Source organism: Ovis canadensis, chromosome 15, assembly GCF_042477335.2.
Source record: "Ovis canadensis isolate MfBH-ARS-UI-01 breed Bighorn chromosome 15, ARS-UI_OviCan_v2, whole genome shotgun sequence".
NCBI classification, from domain to species: Eukaryota; Metazoa; Chordata; class Mammalia; order Artiodactyla; family Bovidae; genus Ovis; species Ovis canadensis.
Genome location: NC_091259.1, coordinates 51,531,410 through 51,551,601, shown reverse-complemented (window position 1 = coordinate 51,551,601; position 20,192 = coordinate 51,531,410). Strand labels below are relative to the sequence as shown.

Genomic DNA, 20,192 nt, shown 5'->3' with positions numbered 1-20,192 from the left:
TGGGAGCCAGCCACCACTATGGAGCCCACGTGCCCTACAGCCCAAGCTCTGCAACAAAGAGAAGCCACCGCAATAAGAAGCCCCCATAGGCAACAAAGAGTAGCTCCCGCTGGCCACAACTAGAGAAAAGCTCGTGCATGGCCACAAAGACCCAGCGAAGCCAAAAATAAATAAATAATTTTTAAAGAGGAGAAAATGGTGTGTGTGTACTTCTCACCAGAGGAGTGAGGAAGCTACCACGAGGGGATTCAGTTCAGTTCAGTCGCTTAGTCGTGTCCGACAGTTTGCGACCCCATGAATCGCAGCATGCCAGGCCTCCCTGTCCATCACCAACTCCCGGAGTCCACTCAGATTTACATCCATCGAGTCAGTGATGCCATCCAGCCATCTCATCCTCTGTCGTCCCCTTCTCCTCCTGCCCCCAATCCCTCCCAGCAGCAGAGTTTTTTCCAATGAGTCAACTCTTTGCATGAGGTGGCCAAAGTACTGGAGTTTCAGCTTTAGCATCATTCCTTCCAAGAGGGGATTACCAGACCCTAAACACAATGCATGGCATGCTGGAGTCCCTGGGTCACAAAGACCTGGACACAACTTGGCGACTGAACACCACACAATGCAGGTGCCCCTGGCCCTGTGGGCCGCCCATCCCAGAGCCCAAAGCCTGCTGGACTCCCTTCTCCAAATGCCACTGTGGAACCTGCACTGTTTGGCTTATCCTGGTCATCTCCTCAACTAAATGAGGTTTCAGAGTAGCGATATCCCAAAATATAGACACGGCATTACTAGGTGCCTGGAGGCACGCATCTTATTCCCCACAATTTATTAGCCCAACAAGGGACCACTTGGCTTTACATCAGGTTCCCCGCTAGAACGTATTTGGCTCAGACGGTAAAGTCTGCCTGCAATGCAGGAGACTTAGGTTTGATCCCTGGGTCAGGAAGATCCCCTGGAGAAGGAAATGGCAACTAATCCAGTATTCTTGCCTAGAAAATCCCATGAACGGAGGAGCATGGCGGTCTACAGCCCATGGGGTCGCAAAGAGTGGGACACGACAGAGCGACTAACACTTTCCCCGCGTTAAGCGGTGGAGACAGTTTCTAAGGGCCAGGTCCTGACCCAGAGGCTCCTGCAACAAGGAGGACAGCTTCCGCCACTGGTCCCCCCGACTGGCCCGCCGCCAGACCCCGCCCCCTGCATTCAGGCAGTTAACTGGACAACCGGCTCGCAGAGGCTGCAAGTCGGTCGCAAGAAGGCATGTGGGTCGCAGACTGCATACTCCACCGTACTGGCCACGCCCCTCACCACCACCCGGCCAATGGCCTGCTGCGCCGGCGCAGGGTGTTCCAGAACCAGTCCGCCCTTGCCGACTGAGCGCATGCGCCTTGAGAAGGGGACTGGGTGAGGGCTCTCTAACGAGGGGAGGGGGCCACGGAAATGGAGGGACTGAGAGCGCACGCCTTAGGCCCTGACAGGGCGCCGGCTAGAGAGCGCATTGGGCGAGCCGGGGGCAGTGGTCGCCAGGGAGGTCGAGGCTCTGAGTCCGACCCCGAAATGGAGTGGGGTCCGGCGCTCCGCTGACTCGCCCGTGTTTGTGTGTATGTTCCCTCGCAGGGCGACATGGAGAACTGTCTGGTGGCCGCGGCGCTGAACGGGGTGGACCGACGTTCCCTGCAGCGTTCGGCTAGGCTGGGTCAGGAAGTGCTGGAGCGGGCCAAGAGGAGGGCGGTGGACTGGCCTTCGGTGGAGTTTCCCAAAGGCAGCATGGGGATCGTTTCCCGGGTGCGGCACTATGGAGAAAGAGGGCCGGCAGCCAGCCCCCAGCGCCTTCTCCCAGGAAAGGTGAGGAGGGCCTCTGCTGTGGACCAGCCCATTCATTCACTTATCAGCGGCTTGCTGAGAACCAGGGCACACCACACACTGGGACCCGAGGGATCCTGTGCTTGGCGGAAGCTGCTGTGTGTCAGGACAGCGAACCGGAAAGTCTTGAAAACTTGACATTTGACAGATTCTTACTGGGTAGCTTTAGGATACCGCTAGGTACCGCTAGTGCTCGGCCCTGATTGGTTACTTTTTAACGCAATTCTTAGAGGCTATCATCTGATACTCGAGGAAAGCCGACAAACCTTTGTCCTGGAAAAACTGCATGGATGTGTATTCCTTTTAGAGTTGGAATTCTTTCTCAATAAGATCATTTTACTAATTTAAACTTGCTCAGAGGGAGAGGGAGAGGGAGAGGGTGGGATGATTTGGGAGAATGGCATTCTAACATGTATACTATCATGTAAGAATTGAATCGCTAGTCTATGTCTGACGCAGGGTGCAGCATGCTTGGGGCTGGTGCATGGGGATAACCCAGAGAGATGTTGTGGGGAGGGAGGTGGGAGGGGGGATCATGTTTGGGAACGCATGTAAGAATTAAAGATTTTAAAATTTAAAAAATAAAAAACAAAAAAAAATAATAATAATTAAAAAAAAAAGAACTACCTCAGAAGAAAAACACCCGCTGAACTGTTTTCATAGGGAATTTTCTGTTAGACTTTTAAAGATAAGATAGTACTGACAAATTGTTTTACAGCATGGAAAAATAAATTCATATATTTAAAAAAAAAAAAAGGAAAAAGGAAGGTATTTCCAAAATGACCTCCTTCTCCAGTAGGGAATACAGATCTCACTTGTGATTTGCCATTTATTCAAATAGAGAGAAGACAGACACCCGACCCTCAGTGCTTCCTTCAGAACAATGGCTGAATACATGAACTACACTTCAAGTCAGTGTGGGGTAAGTTGGTGTAAGCCAAAGCATGCCCCTGATCTGCCTGCTGATGGCAAATCCACAAAGTGGATTTTTGTGGAATTTAGGAAGAATCTGCACACCATCTGTTCACCCGGTCCTGCCTTCGTGGGCAGGTTGTAATTAGCCAAGGATTTACAACAGGTGATAAATCCAGGTTACAGTTCATTCAACAAATATAGACCGCCTAATGGCAACCCACTCCAGTACTCTTGCCTGGAGAATCCCAGGGATGGCAGAGCCTGGTGGGCTGCCGTCTATGGGGTCACACAGAGTTGGACACGACTGAAGTGACTTAGCAGTAGCAGCAGCTTTAGCTGTTAGGAGATTACAGCAGTGAACAAGGCAGAAAAGTTCTGCCCTCACTATTGTTTTTAGATGGGAGGTGGGTGCTTATTTACTGAATTCCAAAGTAAGACCAAACATAAGGAGTTTTTAAAACTTTGAACTAAACTAAAAAATTTTTAAACCTGTAGAATCACTCTAAACTGGAACTGAGTCTGTTTTCAAAGCAAAAATTGAAACAAAATCCCTCCACTGGATTTTAATCTCTTTTCCAAGTCCCTGATAATGTATTTTTTAAATACATCCCTTTGGGTCCATATCACCTGTTTGTTCATATCACAAAGCTGATTTTGTGGCACAGACGCAGTGCCCTCATCAGAGGTAGTGTGGCTTAATGACAGGGGCAGCCTCCCAGGAATCAGACCTGTATTCTGCACTTCCTGGCTCTAATGCCTTAGGCCAGTTAGTTTCTCTCAGCCTTACCTTCCCCATGGTAAATTAACAATGTTCAAGTCCTTGCCAGCCCTTTTAGTCTGTTTCTTCAGTTTCCACTGAGAGATGAACACCAGGAAATTGCTATAAACTGTAGCACAGAGGACCTACATGAGATTTTTGGTCCCATTCATTAAAATGGGTGAACAAAGGTTTTAAAGATACTCTTCTCAAAAGCATACACTAAGGTCATCTTTAAGTACTTTAAGGGAATGTTGAAGGTGGACCAGCCAACATTGAAGAAAATCACCTGCGTGGAAGATACTCTGTGTCTTTTAGGACTTAAAACAGATACTGTGGTCTTGTCCAGCCTTTATGATTCTTATGTGGGTGTAAGGGTGCTGGTCTCTATTGGCAAAAGGAAGAAAATGCCTCATTTCTGTCCTGCTTTTCAATTTCATAATGAATATTAAAATTTAAAAAAAACCCTCTAATGTTTCTACATCTTTTACAAAATCCTTATGACTCCAAGAATAGGATTCCAACCAACGAGATACAGTTCAGAGAGTATTTTTATGTTCTTATTCTGTGAAATGGTTTTAGAAAGATCCATAACTTTGGCTCTACTATAAAGTGATGAAGTTAAACACTTTGGTTCATGGTTCAGTAAAAGGAATATTTGTCTTTGGTTTGAGGTTTAGCAAATTGGTATTCTTCACTTTGGTTTTCAGTTCATGCTTGAGTTCAAGTCTCCATTAAAGAATGGAGCCTCAGAACTCCTTGGCTCTCTAGAGATAGAATTAAGAACAGTGTTCTGAGTTCGTTTTCAGAATTTTGAAGCAGCCCCTAAGTTACATCATTAGCTTCATGTCCTGACGTGCTTTTCCCAGCTTCTCATTCTTTTGGTCTCTTGACTTAAACATTGTCCCTACCCTTTGTTCCAAACAGGCAAGCTTATGATGTCCTCGACATTAGTAACTATCAAGGGCAAGTCTAAGGTTAACCTGGAGAGGGAGGAAGGAAGTAGACAAGAAAAAAACTGTTTTCTGATCCTTTGGATGATTTTGCCTAAATCAGAGACTTCTTCCTCCCCTCCTCCACATGGGGAGAATGGCTGCTTAGCGCTTGTATTTCCTGTTGTATTTCTAAATTGCCAGGAGATGCACCTCTCTCTTTTCTTGTCCTTGTCTGAGGCTTAGTAAACATGGACCTGTTTGTCAGAACTTGTCATGAATAGAGATAAAAGGGCTTGTGCCTTGATATCAGAGTGAGGATGTTGTGAAAACTATTTAACCTGGCAGAGAGCATGGTCCTACCTAGCTTGAGTTGCCAGAGTTCTTGCCCTGCAGAGGCAGCAGATGGCAGCAAAGTAATGCCAACTGCAGTTTCCTTCTCTGCAACCACTTTACGATGGCTATGATTTGTTACATGACTTTGGAGGTTTCTTGGGAGGGCAGGTAATTTACCTGTGCTCTCTTGCCTCTCTTCTTAACCATAATTTGCCCAAGTAACAGGGTGTTTTTTGAAAATCTGAACAGACTCTTGGGTTACCCAATGTCTTCCACGTTACTTCTCTAGAAATATTACTCATCTGCACCAGAAGAAGGAGGGGCAACCCACGTCTACCGCTATCACAGAGGGGCATCGGAGCTGCACCTGTGCTGTGATGCGGGGAGTGGTCGGGTATGTATCCTCAGCTGTGCTGTGCCCTCAGCCTCCCAAACTGGGAGGCCCTACATCCTGGGGCTTCTGCTGGATTGTGTTATTGGGCACTTTATGGAAATGTTTCTCCTCGGAGAAGTTACAGCAATGAACATGAAATAGGAGTTTTTGTCCAAAATACCAAGATGGATGCCACTGTAGGATCTTCAGTGACAATCCTGGGCCAAGGGATTCTTGAGCAGGCTTAACAAAAAGCGCTTCAAATATCCCCTTCTACATCTAGGGATATGAAAGAGACTTTTAATCATCATGTATTTTACTCTAAAGTAGTGATAAGTATCATGTCTTTGGTAATTTTAAAAAAGGAAGTTCAAGGAGGGGGTCTTTTTAGGAAACATCCTTTTCCTAAACATAACAGTTACAGGCTTCTCACTATGAATTCCCTGTCTTACCACATGTCACTCTGGGAAGTCTAAAAGACTACTTTTTGAATTAATTCAACAGGAGTCCTTTGTTATTGTTTCTGGGAAGAGCAGGTTTTTCTTGTTTTTCAGCTCCCCTACTGCTACTGCTAAGTCACTTCAGTTGTGTCCAACTCTGTGCGACCCCATAGACGGCAGCCCACCAGGCTCCCCCATCTCTGGGATTCTCTGGCAAGAACACTGGAGTGGGTTGCCATTTCCTTCTCCAATGAATGAAAGTGAAAAGTGAAAGGGAAGTCGCTCACTCATATCCGACTCTTAGCGACCCCGTGGACTGCAGCCTACCAGGCTCCTTCGTTCATAGGATTTTCCAGAGTACTGGAGTGGGGTGCCATTGCCTTTTCCTCAGCTCCCCTAGTTGTACTCAAAGGTAGCAAACTAAGTCTAGAGTCTAATCCACGATTGGATTCCTGACTTCCTTGTTTTGAGAAGGGACAATAGGGTGGCCACAGGGATGTGAGCAAGGACTGGCTGCGTGCCAGAAGTCCCTCCCGTTTCCCTGGCCTGGGGTGCGAGTGGCAGCACCAAGGCCTGGATCCAGGGCTCCCATTTCTGGCCCGACTCAGGCCCCCTTAAAAGCACCTGACCCTAAGGGGGCTTACAGGTGGGCAAGAGTCATTTGTATCCCTCCCCTCCCTTCCTACCTGGAGCAGGAAATTGCAACCCACTCCAGTACTCTTGCCTGGAAAATCCCATGGATGGTGGAGCCTGGTAGGCTACAATCCATGGGGTCGCAAAGAGTCGGACACGACTGAGCGACTTCCCTTTCCCTTTTCACTTTCATGCATTGGAGAAGGCAATGGCACCCCACTCCAGTGTTCTTGCCTGGAGAACCCCAGGGACGGAGGAGCCTGGTGGGCTGCTGTCTGTGGGGTCGCACAGAGATGGATACGACTGAAGCGACTTAGCAGCAGCAGCCTCCCTTCCTATAAAATGTAAGTTGATAACTCTAAGAGAAATTGACTTTCTCAGTTCAGCCTCTTCCTGTCTAATACTGCCACTGCTGGGAGAAGCACAGAAGAGAATTCTATTTTCTGAAAGCCTGTTAAACGTCAATCACTTTGGCACTTTAAATCTTTCCTACAGTCGAGTATCCCCAGGTTATAAACTGGAAATCAAGACTTAAGAGATATTAATCTGTCCCTCTCAATAAATGGCAGGTGTAGGATTCAAACTCAGATCTGCCTCTTCCAAAGCCCATGTAAGGATAAAAGGTAATGATGGTAAACATGTGACTAAAAGTACTTCACAGAAATCACTAAAAGCCTTAAGATCTTAGTGGCAACTTGGAAAACAGTGACAGCACAATTGTTAGTTCCTCATTAAATAGGAAAGAATTTCTACCATCTAGAAGTCAAAGTTTGGGCCCTCATCAGTGTTTCTACCTCTCTCTTCAGAGAAAAGACGCAGGCCTTAGTGTTGGAGGCATGCATCAGCCATCAGAGTGTGTGCTGAAGGCACCCCAGTCTGTAAGTACAGAACTTCTAGGGCACCGGGCTTCCCCACCACTGCCGTCCATGAATCAGCTGACCGGGTTATAACAGGGTTCTTTGTGTTGGATCTATATTATTTTTAAGTTGGGATATTTTTACCTTAGGGGAAAGTGTGCAGCATTTTAGTTCACTGTAAAATTATATTTTCTTGGTATCCTCCCTTCCCTTGAAATTTCAGAGATAGCGTTTGTGCCTCAACTCATAGTTGCGGTCAGAAAGAATGCAGAGCATTTGTAACTCCATTCCTACAGCTCAGCTGGGCCCTGCTAGAATGTCACCATCTGTTTAAGCAGCGGGAGGGGCCTGGCCTCCTGCTCATGAAGTGAAAATCATGGCTGAAATTCTGAAAGATACACATTCAGCTAGATCGGGTTCCAAAACATTTAAAGGAGTTTGTTCCTATTTTCCACAAATGTTTCTGTGTGAAAACATATAGTGATGAGTTTTTCAGGATAAAATACTCATTTGTTCATGAACCTAGGGGATCTTCTGGAACTTGGAAGGGCTGAATTCTGAGGAGTGGAACCCCTGTATGTTGCAGTAATAGTTTAATTTTTGTTGGTCTACAGTATACTCCTAGCCTGGATTCAGAATATACTAGACTTAGTAGCAACTAAGACTATTCTGTTTCTAGTACAAGTTGTTAGGCTTAGATGCCTATACCACTGGCTGGATTTTGAAAAATCCATCATAAGTTGAAAATACTACAAATCGAAAGTGTACTTAATATCCCTAAGCTGCTGCAAGTCATAGTTTCGCCTCGCCTGCCTTAAACAAGCACAGAACACTTATATACCCTGCAGTTGGGTAAAGTCATCTAACACAAAACTTATCATCTAACACAAAACTTACTGTATAATTAAGTTTTGAATAATTCATGTAATTTATCAAATGCTGCACTGAAAGTGAAAAGGAGACTGGTTGTATGGGTACAGAATGGTTATAAGTGTATCAGTTGTTTACTCTCCTGATTGCACAGCTGACTGGGAGATCCCTCACTGCTGCTGCAGCATCACACTAGTCTGCAAAAAGATCAAAACTGGAAGTACAGTTTCTGCTGAATGCATATCACATTCACATTATGGTAAAAAAAAAAAAAAAAACACATCATGAATCAGACTGTTGTAAGTCAAGGACCATCTGTATGGGAGAACCAGCCCTCCAAGGGAGGACATTAGCCAGCCAGCTGACTTGCTGCATGACAAAATGGAATCTGTTCATAGTCTCAGCTTGAGGAGAAATGTTTCATCCTAATAATGAATTTAGCAAAGCACACCTAAAAGGAATGCTTTGCATCATCCTGCAGTGCCTTGCCATTACTGCTGGTCTGTGCTAACAGGTGCCACTGCCCACTTTTGAGCCCCAAAGCAATGGTCATTAGGCTTTCCCTCCACCTGATTCTTACCTTTGTGCTCCAGCCAGTGTGTCCTTTCATGATTCTTCATGTTCCTGCAACAACTCAGCATTTTCACATACATTCTTGTGAGCTAATTTTAGAAATAAGGAGACAAGCATAAAGAGGGTGAGACTGGCCTGAATGGCAGTTCTGTTACGTGGCCAAGCCAGGTGTAGGAAGCAGAACTTCCGTCTCCCACGTTAGAGCCTCTCACTGCACCACACACAAGGTGCTCTGACAGCAACAGGACATGAAACCTCTAAACTGGTAATATCTGCTTTTCCTTCCAGGCTGAGAACATCTCTAAGGACCTCTACATAGAAGTATATCCAGGGACCTATTCTGTCACTGTGGGTGCAGATGACTTGACCAAAAAGACTCACGTGGTAGCAGTTGATTCCGGACAAAGTGTGGACTTGGTCTTCCCCATATGATGTTGACCATCACAGGCATCACATCACCTTTTTCTAAGTATCAAGAAGAATAAAGCCACTGTATATTCTTAATATGTACACATAAATCCTGCCTTTAGTGCTGACTGTAGAGGGTCAGCCTTGCTAGGAACTGGAGAGTGTCTCTTTCAGTGCCTATTTTAACTTGAAAGTCCCTTCACCCTCTTCTGCCTGAAAGTAATAATGTCATGATGCTGTCTGATTAGTTTTTACAGCTTGCTTTCCAAGCAAAGGTTAATTATGATAATAAAGGGAGAGATTTGGAAATGAAGAAAATTCCTTTTTATTGGCATTAAGAAGGGAAACAAAACATCACTCCTGTACAATTGAGGCTTTATGAAAGGATAACAGAGAGGCTGTGGACACATTTGCCCAAAGCAGGCCAACCATGTTCTGTAGCTTCTGTGGAAGAGGCATCCTCAAGCAGGTCTCACCCGGCCCCTGGCAGGGAGCCCTGGGCTCCTGACTCCTGTGCTTCTCAGGACAGGTGAATATTACTGGACTGTCATCTGCGGCCCTCACTGCGCCATTTCCGTTGAAGAGTGCCTTGTCAGCCACTCTGTAGCTCCTCCTCAGGTTACCACCTCTAGTCTTTAGCTTCCTATAAGAGAAAAGAAAAAAAGAAAAAACACTGAGAGTCTTATGCTGACTTTAAAAATCAGCAACTTTTAATCCTTAAAATTATGAAGTCACTGCTGTGTCCTAAGTGTCTTTAAGCTAGCACACCAACAGTATTGTTGCATCTCAGTTTAACTGCCTAGGACTTCACCTCGTTTTGAACGTGTAAGTTTTGCCTCAGAAAAAAGGCCAGTATTTTATATGATGAAAACAAAGTTTTAAGTAGAGCTATCTTAGCATTCCTAGTGAGGAGCAGACTCATGGACAGAAGGCCTAGTAAAGCAGACCCATACACTCCATCACCAGGTAGAGGGGTCACTTAAACAGGGATCCTCGCACCCCCAAGAAGCCAGTGATGAAATCTGTGGGTTCTGCAAGCCTTCTGAAGTCATATGCAAGACTGCGGGTGTGACTCCAAGAGATCAGAGAACCCTGGAGGGAGCCCTTCAGAAGCGCCCCTGTAGCCATTCTGCTCTACCTTGATCCTGGGGCTTCTAGTCTCGGGGTTCTGGCCTCCTGACGTGCAGCAGTGCCCTGGCTCAGGTTCCTGTTCGGCTTCTTTGGGCAGGATCTGCAGCAGCTTCGTGCCAGTGACGTCCAGGGCCAGCTCCCTGGGACTCCCCGCTGCAGCAGGTTTCTCTCTCTGTTGTTTGTTGCTCTTCTCCTCTTTCTGGGTGCTGCACAGTCTTATTGCTGAACCCAAAGTTCAGTTAGTTGAATATGCTACCATTTTGATGGGGTTAGTGTTGATGACTTGGGTAGGACTAAATCAGGGATCACAGAATCCCTTAACTCCCTGAACCCGGTTCCAGTCATAAGCAAGGGAGGAGAGCAGCCTGTCTGCTGGCAGGAATCCTGCCTCCAGGTTTGTTAGGTTTGGATCAGACAGTAACCTCTCAGCCTGAAACTAAAAGGAGCCAAAAGTGTGGCAGGCGGGGGACCCATACAAGAGGATCCTTAGGGGGCAGGGCCTCAGACCAGACTGGCAAGCATCAGTTATTGGTGGCACTCAAGCACAATTAGGAGAAGCAAAGCAGCACATTTTCTTAAAAGGGAACAAGATCTGGAGGGGAGAGAAGAAAACCTCTGGTGTTTGCCATGGTTTCCAGCCCGGCACACATGTCCTTTTACATGCTTCATCTCACTGGTTAGTGAGGCACAACGTCTGTCTGGGACAAGGGCTGGTGACGGGCCCTTTCTCCACACCCCATCCAGGCTTGTTCTCCATAGCTTTGAGTGCAGGTGTGGAACTTGGCAGAGGGCAGGCTCACTGATTATCATGGTTCCACTCCAACTTTGCCTGGAGCATAACAAATGGTCCAATAACCTAGAGGAAAGCGAGGCCAAGTACCTAAAGATACTCTTATTTCTCTTTATGCCAATTATTAGAATTTATTTGGGGATGCAGGGTACTTTAGAGAGGATCTGTTTAAATATGGTAATGGGGAGAGAGGCTGAGCATAGGTGTAGCTGGTTGGGTGGCAGAGGTAAAAGCAGTGTACACTGGGGCCAGGAAAGATTGGTCTGGACTCAGTTGGGTTTGGAACAGTCTGGATAGAATGCCATGGAGCAGGCCATGGGAATGCAGGCCTGGAGCCAGGGCAGGTCTGCGTACCATGGCCCTCTGGTTACCCCACTGGCCTGCCTCTCCATGAGGCAGGGCCTCATCCTATCTCAGTTGCTCCCCAGAGGCTACTCACTGTTGGATAGATACAGCTTTTCTTTCCCTAGTCTGTGCTGAAGCAGGAGGCAGTGGAAGCTATGGAGAATTTAACTTGAAAACTCTAGATTTGGGCAGTATTTATGTTATCACTTGGAGGGCACACCTGTAGAAACCTGTTTCCAAGCACTTCCACCAAGGCCTTTCACTGCGAGGAAAGACATCCAGGAAGCTCTCCCTGCCCCATCTTGACATTTTCTATACAAAGTGTCCTCTTAGAGAGTGCAGGAAGAGCTCCAGTGGTCATAGCTAGATTCCTGTCCCTCTAGTTATTCCCTCTCAGACATGGGGGAAAAAATCCCACACCTTGAAAGCTAAGGAAGGAACCATCATATAAAATACAACAGCAGCTGGGACGTCTCTGGTGGTCCAGTGGGTAAGAATCCACCTTGCAATGCAGGGGATCCGGGTTCAATCCCTGGTTGGGGAACTAAGATCCCACATGCTGCAGGGCGCCCATGTACCACAGCTAGAGAGTCCATGTGCTGCACCAGGAAAGAGCCTACATGACCCGACCCTGGGTGCCACAACAAAGACCCAACGCAGCCAAAGAAAAATCAGCAACTAATATGTCTATCCCTGCCCACTCCAAAGGCCAGGGACCCAGAGGAGTCACCAAGAAAGTTTCTCACTGCAGAAACAATTTCTCAGCTTCCTGGAACGGAGGACTAATAAAGTCCTTATGCCTGGAGCAAGACTGAAATCCCTGTGGGGTGAGAGGTCCTGACTAAGCAGATATCCTGGAAATAGGGCAATGGCTTCAAATGGGGACTCACAGTGAGTCCCAGAGTGGGCAGTGTCCACAGATCCTTACACCCTTAGCAGTGGTATTCTTTAACCCTCAGTATCTCTGCCCCAGGTTGAATGTTCATTTAGTTCACTGAAGGTTGAATTAGTCATCCCAGGGCCCCAAGAATCTAGTCTAGGGCTGGCTAGGGCAAGCCATCTCCTTCATAAAGCTCTGCCAGCTGCCTTAGGCATCTGCTCTTTCGGCCACATTGGGAATTTAGATTGCATGGCATGAGGCATTATCAGTGATACAGTACCCTAAGCCTACAAGGGTATGTTACATGGGTGTTTGCTGGGGTAGAGAAGTTCAGGGGTGGCTGCAGATTGCTGACAGGGACACTGCCTCCCCTCTCCATGGCAGACCGAGATGATTAAGGCTGTGCCTGGTTCTTCCCACTCTGACTTCCTCAGGGGCTCATATGAAGAGCAGGGTCTGATGACCAATGTTTAAAGACGTTTCTGAGTTCTCAGGGCCTTGAAGACTAATCAACACGTGGAGGCATTCTGACTGCACATGTAGAGAAAAATCACAGCCTCAAAGGAAAGTGAAGGAGGGGAGGGTAGAAACGGACAATGGCAGTGTCCTGCCAGTAGACTAGTGAAGAAAGAAAGGACAGTTGTCAAATAGGGATGCAAAGCTTAGCACCAAGATCAGCCCATCCTTTCTTGTTAGGTTTCCATTTAATCAATAAAGCCCATTACTTCCCTCTTATCACAGCCCCCCTTCAACATGACCACACTCCTCAGTGTTACTTCCAGTTCCATCACAGCACACACGTGTATCAGATTCCTGAGAGACCACCCCCACCCAAGGAGGGCGTTGCAGAGGGGAAGGGAGCAGGGGCCTCGGCCCCACCCTAGGAAAAGGCCTACCTGGCTTCCCTGGGTGCGGCTCGGGCCCGTTTCTCCTCCAGTACCTCCACTCGGGCTGGCAGAGGCCACCCTGCTTCCTCGGAGACTTCTCGAGAAGGATGGGGTCCGTGTTGACTGTGCTGTTCACCAGCAGCCTCTGAGGGGGGCCAATCTCCAGCTCATTCTCCAAATCCTCGTCTTCAGAAGAGGAGGAGGAGGCGGAGGAGGAAACAGCCACGGGAGCCTGCACTGCCGCTTCTTCCTCCTCAGGACTCTCCAGGGGCAAAAGCTGGGCTGTGGGCTTCAGCTCCGCTTCTGGAGCTTCTCTGGCTGCGACCCCTGAGGTCCTGATTAGAGGCCACCAAGTGGGTCCAGCCAGGGGGCAGCAGCAGAGGCAGCCCTGGACCAGCAGCTGGCAGCCGGCGTGTGGGTAGCAGGGAGCACAGAGGAATGGAGGGCTCAAAGGAAGACCGCTGGTGGCAAAGCCAGCGACCGGCCCCACCACAGAGCAGCAAGGGGCCCAGAGGAGGGGCCTGGGGTGCTCCCTGGCGTAAGGCTTATGCAGCCCGTCCACAGCCTTCTTCCAGACAGCTGCGGGCACCCACTGGACCCCTCTGAGAGGCACTGGAGCTGTCCTGCCATTCCAGAAGTGAACAGTAATTTCTTCTTCTTTCAGGGATGCTATGTAACAGAGAAGGGCAACATTTTGTTACAACCGCCTCTTCTACATCAAGGGTAAAGGTTCTCCTCTCCCCAGAAGCAAAGCCTCAGCATGGCCCCTCAGTTTTGCCTGCTGTCTCACGCACACCTGTCCCTGTAAAGCCTGCCAGGGACGCTCCTCACCTGCCCCATGTTTACCTCCCCGTCCTGTGCCTCCATATCTCAGTTTTCGCGTCAAAACCAAAATCCCTCCTCAGGTGGGGGGAGGGGAGGAGAAGTCTCCACTGTGGTTTTCTGAATTACAAGGATGCTGCCTGGCTGGCCCCACACAAGGGGATACTGTATCCATGCCCGGATGACTGGTGGGGGACCAAGCACAGGTGTGACCTCTGGATAACCTCACCACACCATAGGTCAGGTAACCAACACAGACATGGTAGCCTTGGGTGATTTTGCCCTAATAAAAAATATTCTATAATCAGAAAAATATGATTTGTCTATCTGCGGTCACCCTCGGGATGAAGCTGCAAGTGAAAGGGTAAGGATTTCCTCAAGCCCCTAAGACCCCTAAGCTGTAGAGATACCCGCTTTACTCTTTCCTCAGCCTGATCACCAGCCTCGCTCCTGGGAGCCCCAGAGCAGCTCCCTTACCTCTCTGGGGGTCTCTCGCCTCCAAGCCCAAGAGAACAGTGCCAGGACCATAGCGCTGTTGGTCAGGGCCCCAGGGTGCCAGCACCTTGTCCCCAGGTCGCAGTGAGTATTCCATGGTTGGTGAGAACTGAATGACATCTTCCTCTAAGACCACGCTCTGCCGCTGGGCTGGCAGCTCTGGGCCTGTGGCAAGGGGAGCCTCAAATTCCACCAGCAGGACCCCCTGCCTCTCCAGCTGTGGGAAGGAAAATATTCAGAATAATACCTGGCCTTAGGAAGTACTACAGGGAGCCTCACGGTCCCCTACAACGCCCAGAGCCAGGCTGAGGGTCTCCCTTCCACACAGCAGGGGCCAGCTAAAAGGGGCCAGGCCAGCTGAGAGGCAGAGGCTCTCCCTCTGCTTCCTGCTGTGGCAACTCTTGTTTATCACTTCCTGCCTTTCCCTTCCCGTGCGCTTTCTTTTCCTGTTTTTCTTTTCTCCTATCTTTATTTTTGGTCTGCAATTCACAGGAGTAAACTGGGTCCTCTCCATCTTTCCCAAAGCACCCCTCTTCTCCCAGCTCTCCCAGGAAGTGTTGTCCCCGTGTCCTGGACCAGCCAGGGGTGGGTTATCAATCACAGGCAGTGTCAGGCAAGGACATCTGTGGCTGCTCCCAGGGCAGCCCTGGGCACTGCCTGCATGTCCATGACGGGAAGCGGGGCCCAGGAAGGAATGAGCCGCCTGACAGGGAGGGCAGGAGGAATACTGAGCTAATCAAAAGAACAAGCTGTTTGGAGAACTCAGTATGATTTTTGAAGAGTGATAAAGTCTGGTTACAAATTAACTTTTATCTAGTCACTAGACAAAATCTGGAGAAGGCAATGGCACCCCACTCCAGTACTCTTGCCTGGAAAATCCCGTGGGAGGAGCTTGGTAGGCTGCAGACCATGGGGTCACTAAGAGTCGGACACGACTGAGAGGCTTCACTTTCCCTTTTCACTTTCATGCACTGGAGAAGGAAATGGCAACCCACTCCAGTGTTCTTGCCTGGAGAATCCCAGACATGGGGGAGCCTGGTGGGCTGCCGTCTGTGGGGTCGCACAGAGTCAGACACGACTGAAGCGACTTAGCAGCAGCAGTAGCAGACAGAATCTATATTTGAGCAAACTCCTGCTGATATTTCATTTGAAATCACATATTAGTTACTGGAAAATGACAAAATGACTTTTGATTGGAAATTCTGTAACATATATTTTTTAATAAATCACACTAGTTTTCCCTCTATGGACCCACATTCACAAAGTCTGACTCTGAAAAGAAAGAGAAAAATTCCAATGAAGCAAGCAGTCACCAAAGTAAAGCCCAGGCCCGGCCCCAGCACATAGGCACTGTGCCCCCACGCGGAAGGACACAGGCGCACATGGGGTATACACGGGCTGGCTCCTTTTTCCCTTAGGCTGGTGCTCCTAACTCCACACACCGAATCTTCCTGAACAAAGTGCTTTTACTGTACATTTTCTTCACTGTTACGGGTTGAATTATGTCCCCCCAAAATTCATGCTGATGACCTAGCCCCTAGGACCTCAAAATGTGTCACACTTAAAGTCTTAATGACTTAAGACAAAGTCACACTGAGGATGACTGAGTAGAGTGGGCCCCTAATCCATGGCTGGTGTCCTTATAAAAAGGGGAAATTTGAACACAGACATGAGCCCAGGGAGAACAGCAAGTGAAGATGAAGACCAAGTGCAGGGGGATGCTTCTACAAGCCAAGGGACATCAAAGATTGCCAGCAAACCACCAGAAGCTGGGAGAGGTGCACGGAACAGATCCTCCCCCAGCACCCCCAGAATCACCACCCCTACCCACACCTGACTCTCCCCAGAACTGAAAGAATTAATTTCTATTGTTAAAGCCACTCAGTTTGTGCCACTTTGTTATGTAGCCCTAGCAAACTGATGTGCTCACTGACATTACATTTTCACTTCCACATCCTGGCCATGGAAGATCTGTGCTTATTTAAGACACTGAACAGCTGAGGCATATCAGGTATGACAGGGCCACCCAGAGGAGCATATGGGGAGACATGGGGACTGAGGGACTTGCCTCTGGAGCAGCCTTTATCTGAGCCCTGTAATAAAAGCCATCTGGTTCCTTTCTTGCCAGGACCCATGTGTCAGCAGCCTCTCCAACTCTTCCCAGCCAACCAGGCCCCTGCCATGCTGGGTCAGCAATGTGGAGACACGGGTAGTAAGATGCGTATCTGGGGGAAAGCAAATGGAATTAGGGAAGTAGAGAAAAGCGAGCCCTAAAACCATCAAGAAACACATTTCAAAGTTAGGTCTGAGCAGAACCATGGGGTGAATATGACAGTTAAGGCGATATGGAACAGAAGCCCGTGTAGAAATGCAATCTGTGACTTCCGATAAGGTAAATTGTTGGAAGAGGAAGGAGAGGAGAGTGAAGGGAATCGCTGTTTAAGGCCTGGGAATTGTTTCAAGGTAATCAGAATGGGATTAGCCTTGATATATAATGGGATGGCCTGATTAACTGGTTCAGAGACTAGATAGCAGACCAGGAAAGTGTTCTTCCAGGACGGGAGATCCTGAGGCGGTGTGTGGGATTCTGGGATGAGGTGTGGAGGCTTGGATGGTGGTGACAAAGGAGCAAAACTGCAAGGAGGCTGAGCACTATGGAGTCGGGAGAGAGGAGGAAGTGTCTGAGCAGGGGAAGCACAGGGGCTGAGTAAGAGGCTGAGGGACAGAAAAAAGGAGAAGCTGGTTCTGGGAACTCTGGTAGACAAAACCAAGCCATAGGGAATTGTTGAGTCAGGTTTTGGTTTTCCAAAAAAAAAAAAAAGTGTTTATTTTGCGGTCAAGCCAGGATACAGGATTGTTTACACTCTGGCTTTGAAGGGAAATGGTCCACATGGGTGAAACAAGAAAGGGGGCAGTAGGGTCCAGGCCTGGGCAGACTGACTTGAATAGCACGGGGGCTTGCATGATTTGTATGTGCTTATTGGCTGAAGCTCCCTTCCCCTCTTGTATTCACACTGTAGACAGCTAACTCTGGGTACCATTCACAAAAAGCTAGGGCAACTGAGGGAACCTGAGGAGAGATCTGGCGACCTCACCTAATTCCCTCATATAGTGCCAGGGCAAGTCGCAGAGAAGATCAGAGCCAGAAGTTTTATAACTGGCGATGCCTGCCTTCTCCCACACATGTTAACTCTGACATCAGCCTCTCTGCTACAAGGTGGGACAAAAGCCAGGTCAGCCCTTGTTGGTGGGGTTAGAGTTTATTTATATTTTGGCTGCACATGGAGGCATGCAGGATCCTAGTTCCCCAACCACGGATCGAACCTGTGTTCCCTGCGGTGGAATCCTGGAGTCCTAAACACTGGACCTCCAGGCAGGTCTCCATGTATTTACTATGTATTTATTGTGAGTACAACTGGGGGGATTATAATAACTCAAGGAACTCAACCCACACGGGTAAGGAACCCTTTTGTCTCCCACCATTTTGAGCCAAGAGCAGAGAGGAAAAAGGAAGCACAGATGGGTACCTGGTGAGGAGGCTGTGCCGGGTCAGCCAGGGTGCTCGGCAGGCGAGGGGGCAGGTGAAGGAGAGGTCCCAGGGAGGAGCAGCGCCGGCCCAGGCAGGGGCCTTCAGGGTCGTGGCCACGCTGCAGTATTTGGGCAAAGGCGTCCCAGGCCCCGCGGAGGAGTCCATAGACCTCGGCGAAAACACCTGAGAACCAGCGGCTCTATTACCTGAGTCGCAGCCCGCAGCCCAGCAGAGGCCAACGCGCTGCGCTCAGCTTTGCGGTTTGCTGCCTCTCCGCGGCCCCACCCGCTCCCACCACGCGCAGGGTGTCCCCAGAATCATCACCTGCCCGGGAAGACTCCGCTCAGGAAATAGGGGAGGGGTTGAAACAGCAAGAGCTGTGACTTCAGAGAAACCCAGCTGGACGTCCTTCACAGCCGGCTGGCTGCGTGCTCACTTCACCTGGGAGCGTCAGTTAACGCCCTGGAGATGATCTGTGGAAAGCACCTGGCATCTTTAAGTAGCTCAATCAATATACGTTAGTTTTTTTACGCGCCCCCCCCCCACCCCCCCGCTTCCACCCCAGTTGTTGGGACTTCGGGGGTTTAAGATCATATTTTCTTTTACAAATCCCAGCCCTTGATGACAAACTGACCCCTAACCCAAGCCACAGACTTCCCTCCTAACCTGGTCACCTGGGGGACTAACTCGACCGAGCTGAGAGCCCATGGCGGTGGCCTCCGAAGATGTGCTCAGAGGCGACAGCTGCCACCCAGGGCCTGAGATCACACGCGGCTGGCCCAGCCCAAATCGGCCCTGTTGGGTGTGCTCCTGCCCAAGCCCACGGTTCTGACCCCAAGCGTACTTACCACAGCCCCAGCCAGACTCCTCCACCTCAGCCTCGGTCCCTTCCGACAGTTAGGAGTTCACAGCCTCAGCCCAACCGACTCCTGGTTGCCAAGCAGGTTGCCATGGATACAGCCAGCTGGGCCAGAGGGAGTGTACTGAGCATGTGCGGAGGGGTGACTGGGGCCTTGGGCAGCATGGGCGGGAAGAGAGGGTAGGGGGTTGGTTATTCACTGCCTTTCTGGAGAGTGGTGTTGACAGGTGGTGTTGAGGAGAAGGGCCAATGTAGCATCACTTCCCAAAAGCTATGCTTCTCCACTGCTGAAAAAGTCAGTGGTGGTGGGAAGCCCTCCTGGATCTAGGAGAGTCTTGGGAGGGAGGGGGCTGACCCCACAGAGTCTCAAGGCTGTTGATCTGCCTTCCTCCTCTGTGGGCAGGAGGCTGGAGTGGAGGGAACCTGCTGGTTGGCTTAAGGACTCTAAGAGAATTTGTAGTTTAAAATGAAAGAACCAAAAGTGTAAGCACGTTTGTCTGAAGGGGACAGGACTGCTGAGAAGCAGGTGTGTGGTGATATCTTAGGGTGGTGGGAGTGGACAGTGGGACCAAATGAATAGAAGTCCAGAGTCCGCTCTCATTTGCACATCCAGAGGATGGTATTCGAGGCATCTGACAGCCATTTTGCGGATCTGTGAGTGTCTCTACCACATCTAATCCCCTCTTCCACCAGTTCCTCTTTCTGTTGTGAATCTGAGTGGTAGGGAGAGGCTGGCTGTACCCCTCGTTGCTGTGTGTCCATCAGCACGTTCCATCCCCTGTCCTCTAAGGCATCGGCATGTACTGTGCCTCTCCAGTCAGCGTGAATCTCAAGACTTTTGTTAGAAATCTTGGTTATAGAATTTATGTTTCCTCCTATACATAAATAAGAAAGCTTATAGTTCTGGGAGCTCCTGACAGTCTTTCTGGGACACTGAAGCTATTCCCAGAGAGGATAGATCTAATGAACACAGATTTTTGGTGACAGTGTTGTGCCCTGCCTGAACCTGTACCCCTTGCCGTAGGAGGGCAAAGTCTTAACTTCTGGACCACCAGGGAAATCCTCCCTTTTTTGATTATACCAATTTTTGTTAGATTTTTGTATTGCTCACGGCCAAAAGCATCCTAACTGATGTCTACCCTCACAGAGCTTAACTTTGCACCCAGGAGAATGACTGTTGCCCAAAAGGCTGAGTGATTTGGTCCACAAAGTTTGAGTCTAAGAAAGACTAATTAGATCTCTGGCTATGAGAAAAGGATTCCTGAATAAGATAGGTAGGTGGGATTTCAATGGTGAAAGGAAACAGGAGATTATTCCATCCCATCTTGGTAGGAAGCAAGAGCTAAGAGAGAAGTATGCATTTGCAACACATGATTTTCTTTTTGGAGTGGGGGAATGGAGTGTCATGGGAAAATGGGGCCAAACTGGTGGGAGCTTTGAAAATCAAGCAGATGAATGTCCAACAATGTCACAGTCAAAACGAAGTTGTCATGAGGTTTGAGC

At 48.9% G+C, this 20,192-nt stretch overlaps 2 protein-coding genes across 2 annotated transcripts; one reads left to right on the top strand and one right to left on the bottom strand.

Moving 5' to 3' along the window:
- Positions 1-1,211: 1,211 nt before the first annotated feature.
- Positions 1,212-9,269, top strand: AKIP1 (A-kinase interacting protein 1). The gene is made up of 6 exons (XM_069554460.1): positions 1,212-1,398; positions 1,612-1,839; positions 2,699-2,779; positions 5,087-5,191; positions 7,050-7,121; positions 8,832-9,269. Exons 2-6 carry the CDS (start codon positions 1,618-1,620, stop codon positions 8,973-8,975), a joined length of 624 nt encoding a protein of 207 aa, XP_069410561.1. The 5' UTR covers positions 1,212-1,398; positions 1,612-1,617; the 3' UTR covers positions 8,976-9,269.
- On the bottom strand, positions 9,253-18,792 carry C15H11orf16 (chromosome 15 C11orf16 homolog). Its single transcript, XM_069554459.1, has 8 exons — positions 18,679-18,792; positions 18,155-18,303; positions 17,829-18,013; positions 16,370-16,526; positions 14,284-14,518; positions 12,994-13,653; positions 10,090-10,304; positions 9,253-9,594 (listed from the first exon to the last, which is right to left on the bottom strand). The coding sequence occupies exons 3-8, from the start codon at positions 17,993-17,995 to the stop codon at positions 9,580-9,582; spliced, it is 1,449 nt and encodes a 482-aa protein (XP_069410560.1). The 5' UTR covers positions 17,996-18,013; positions 18,155-18,303; positions 18,679-18,792; the 3' UTR covers positions 9,253-9,579.
- Positions 18,793-20,192: the final 1,400 nt, after the last annotated feature.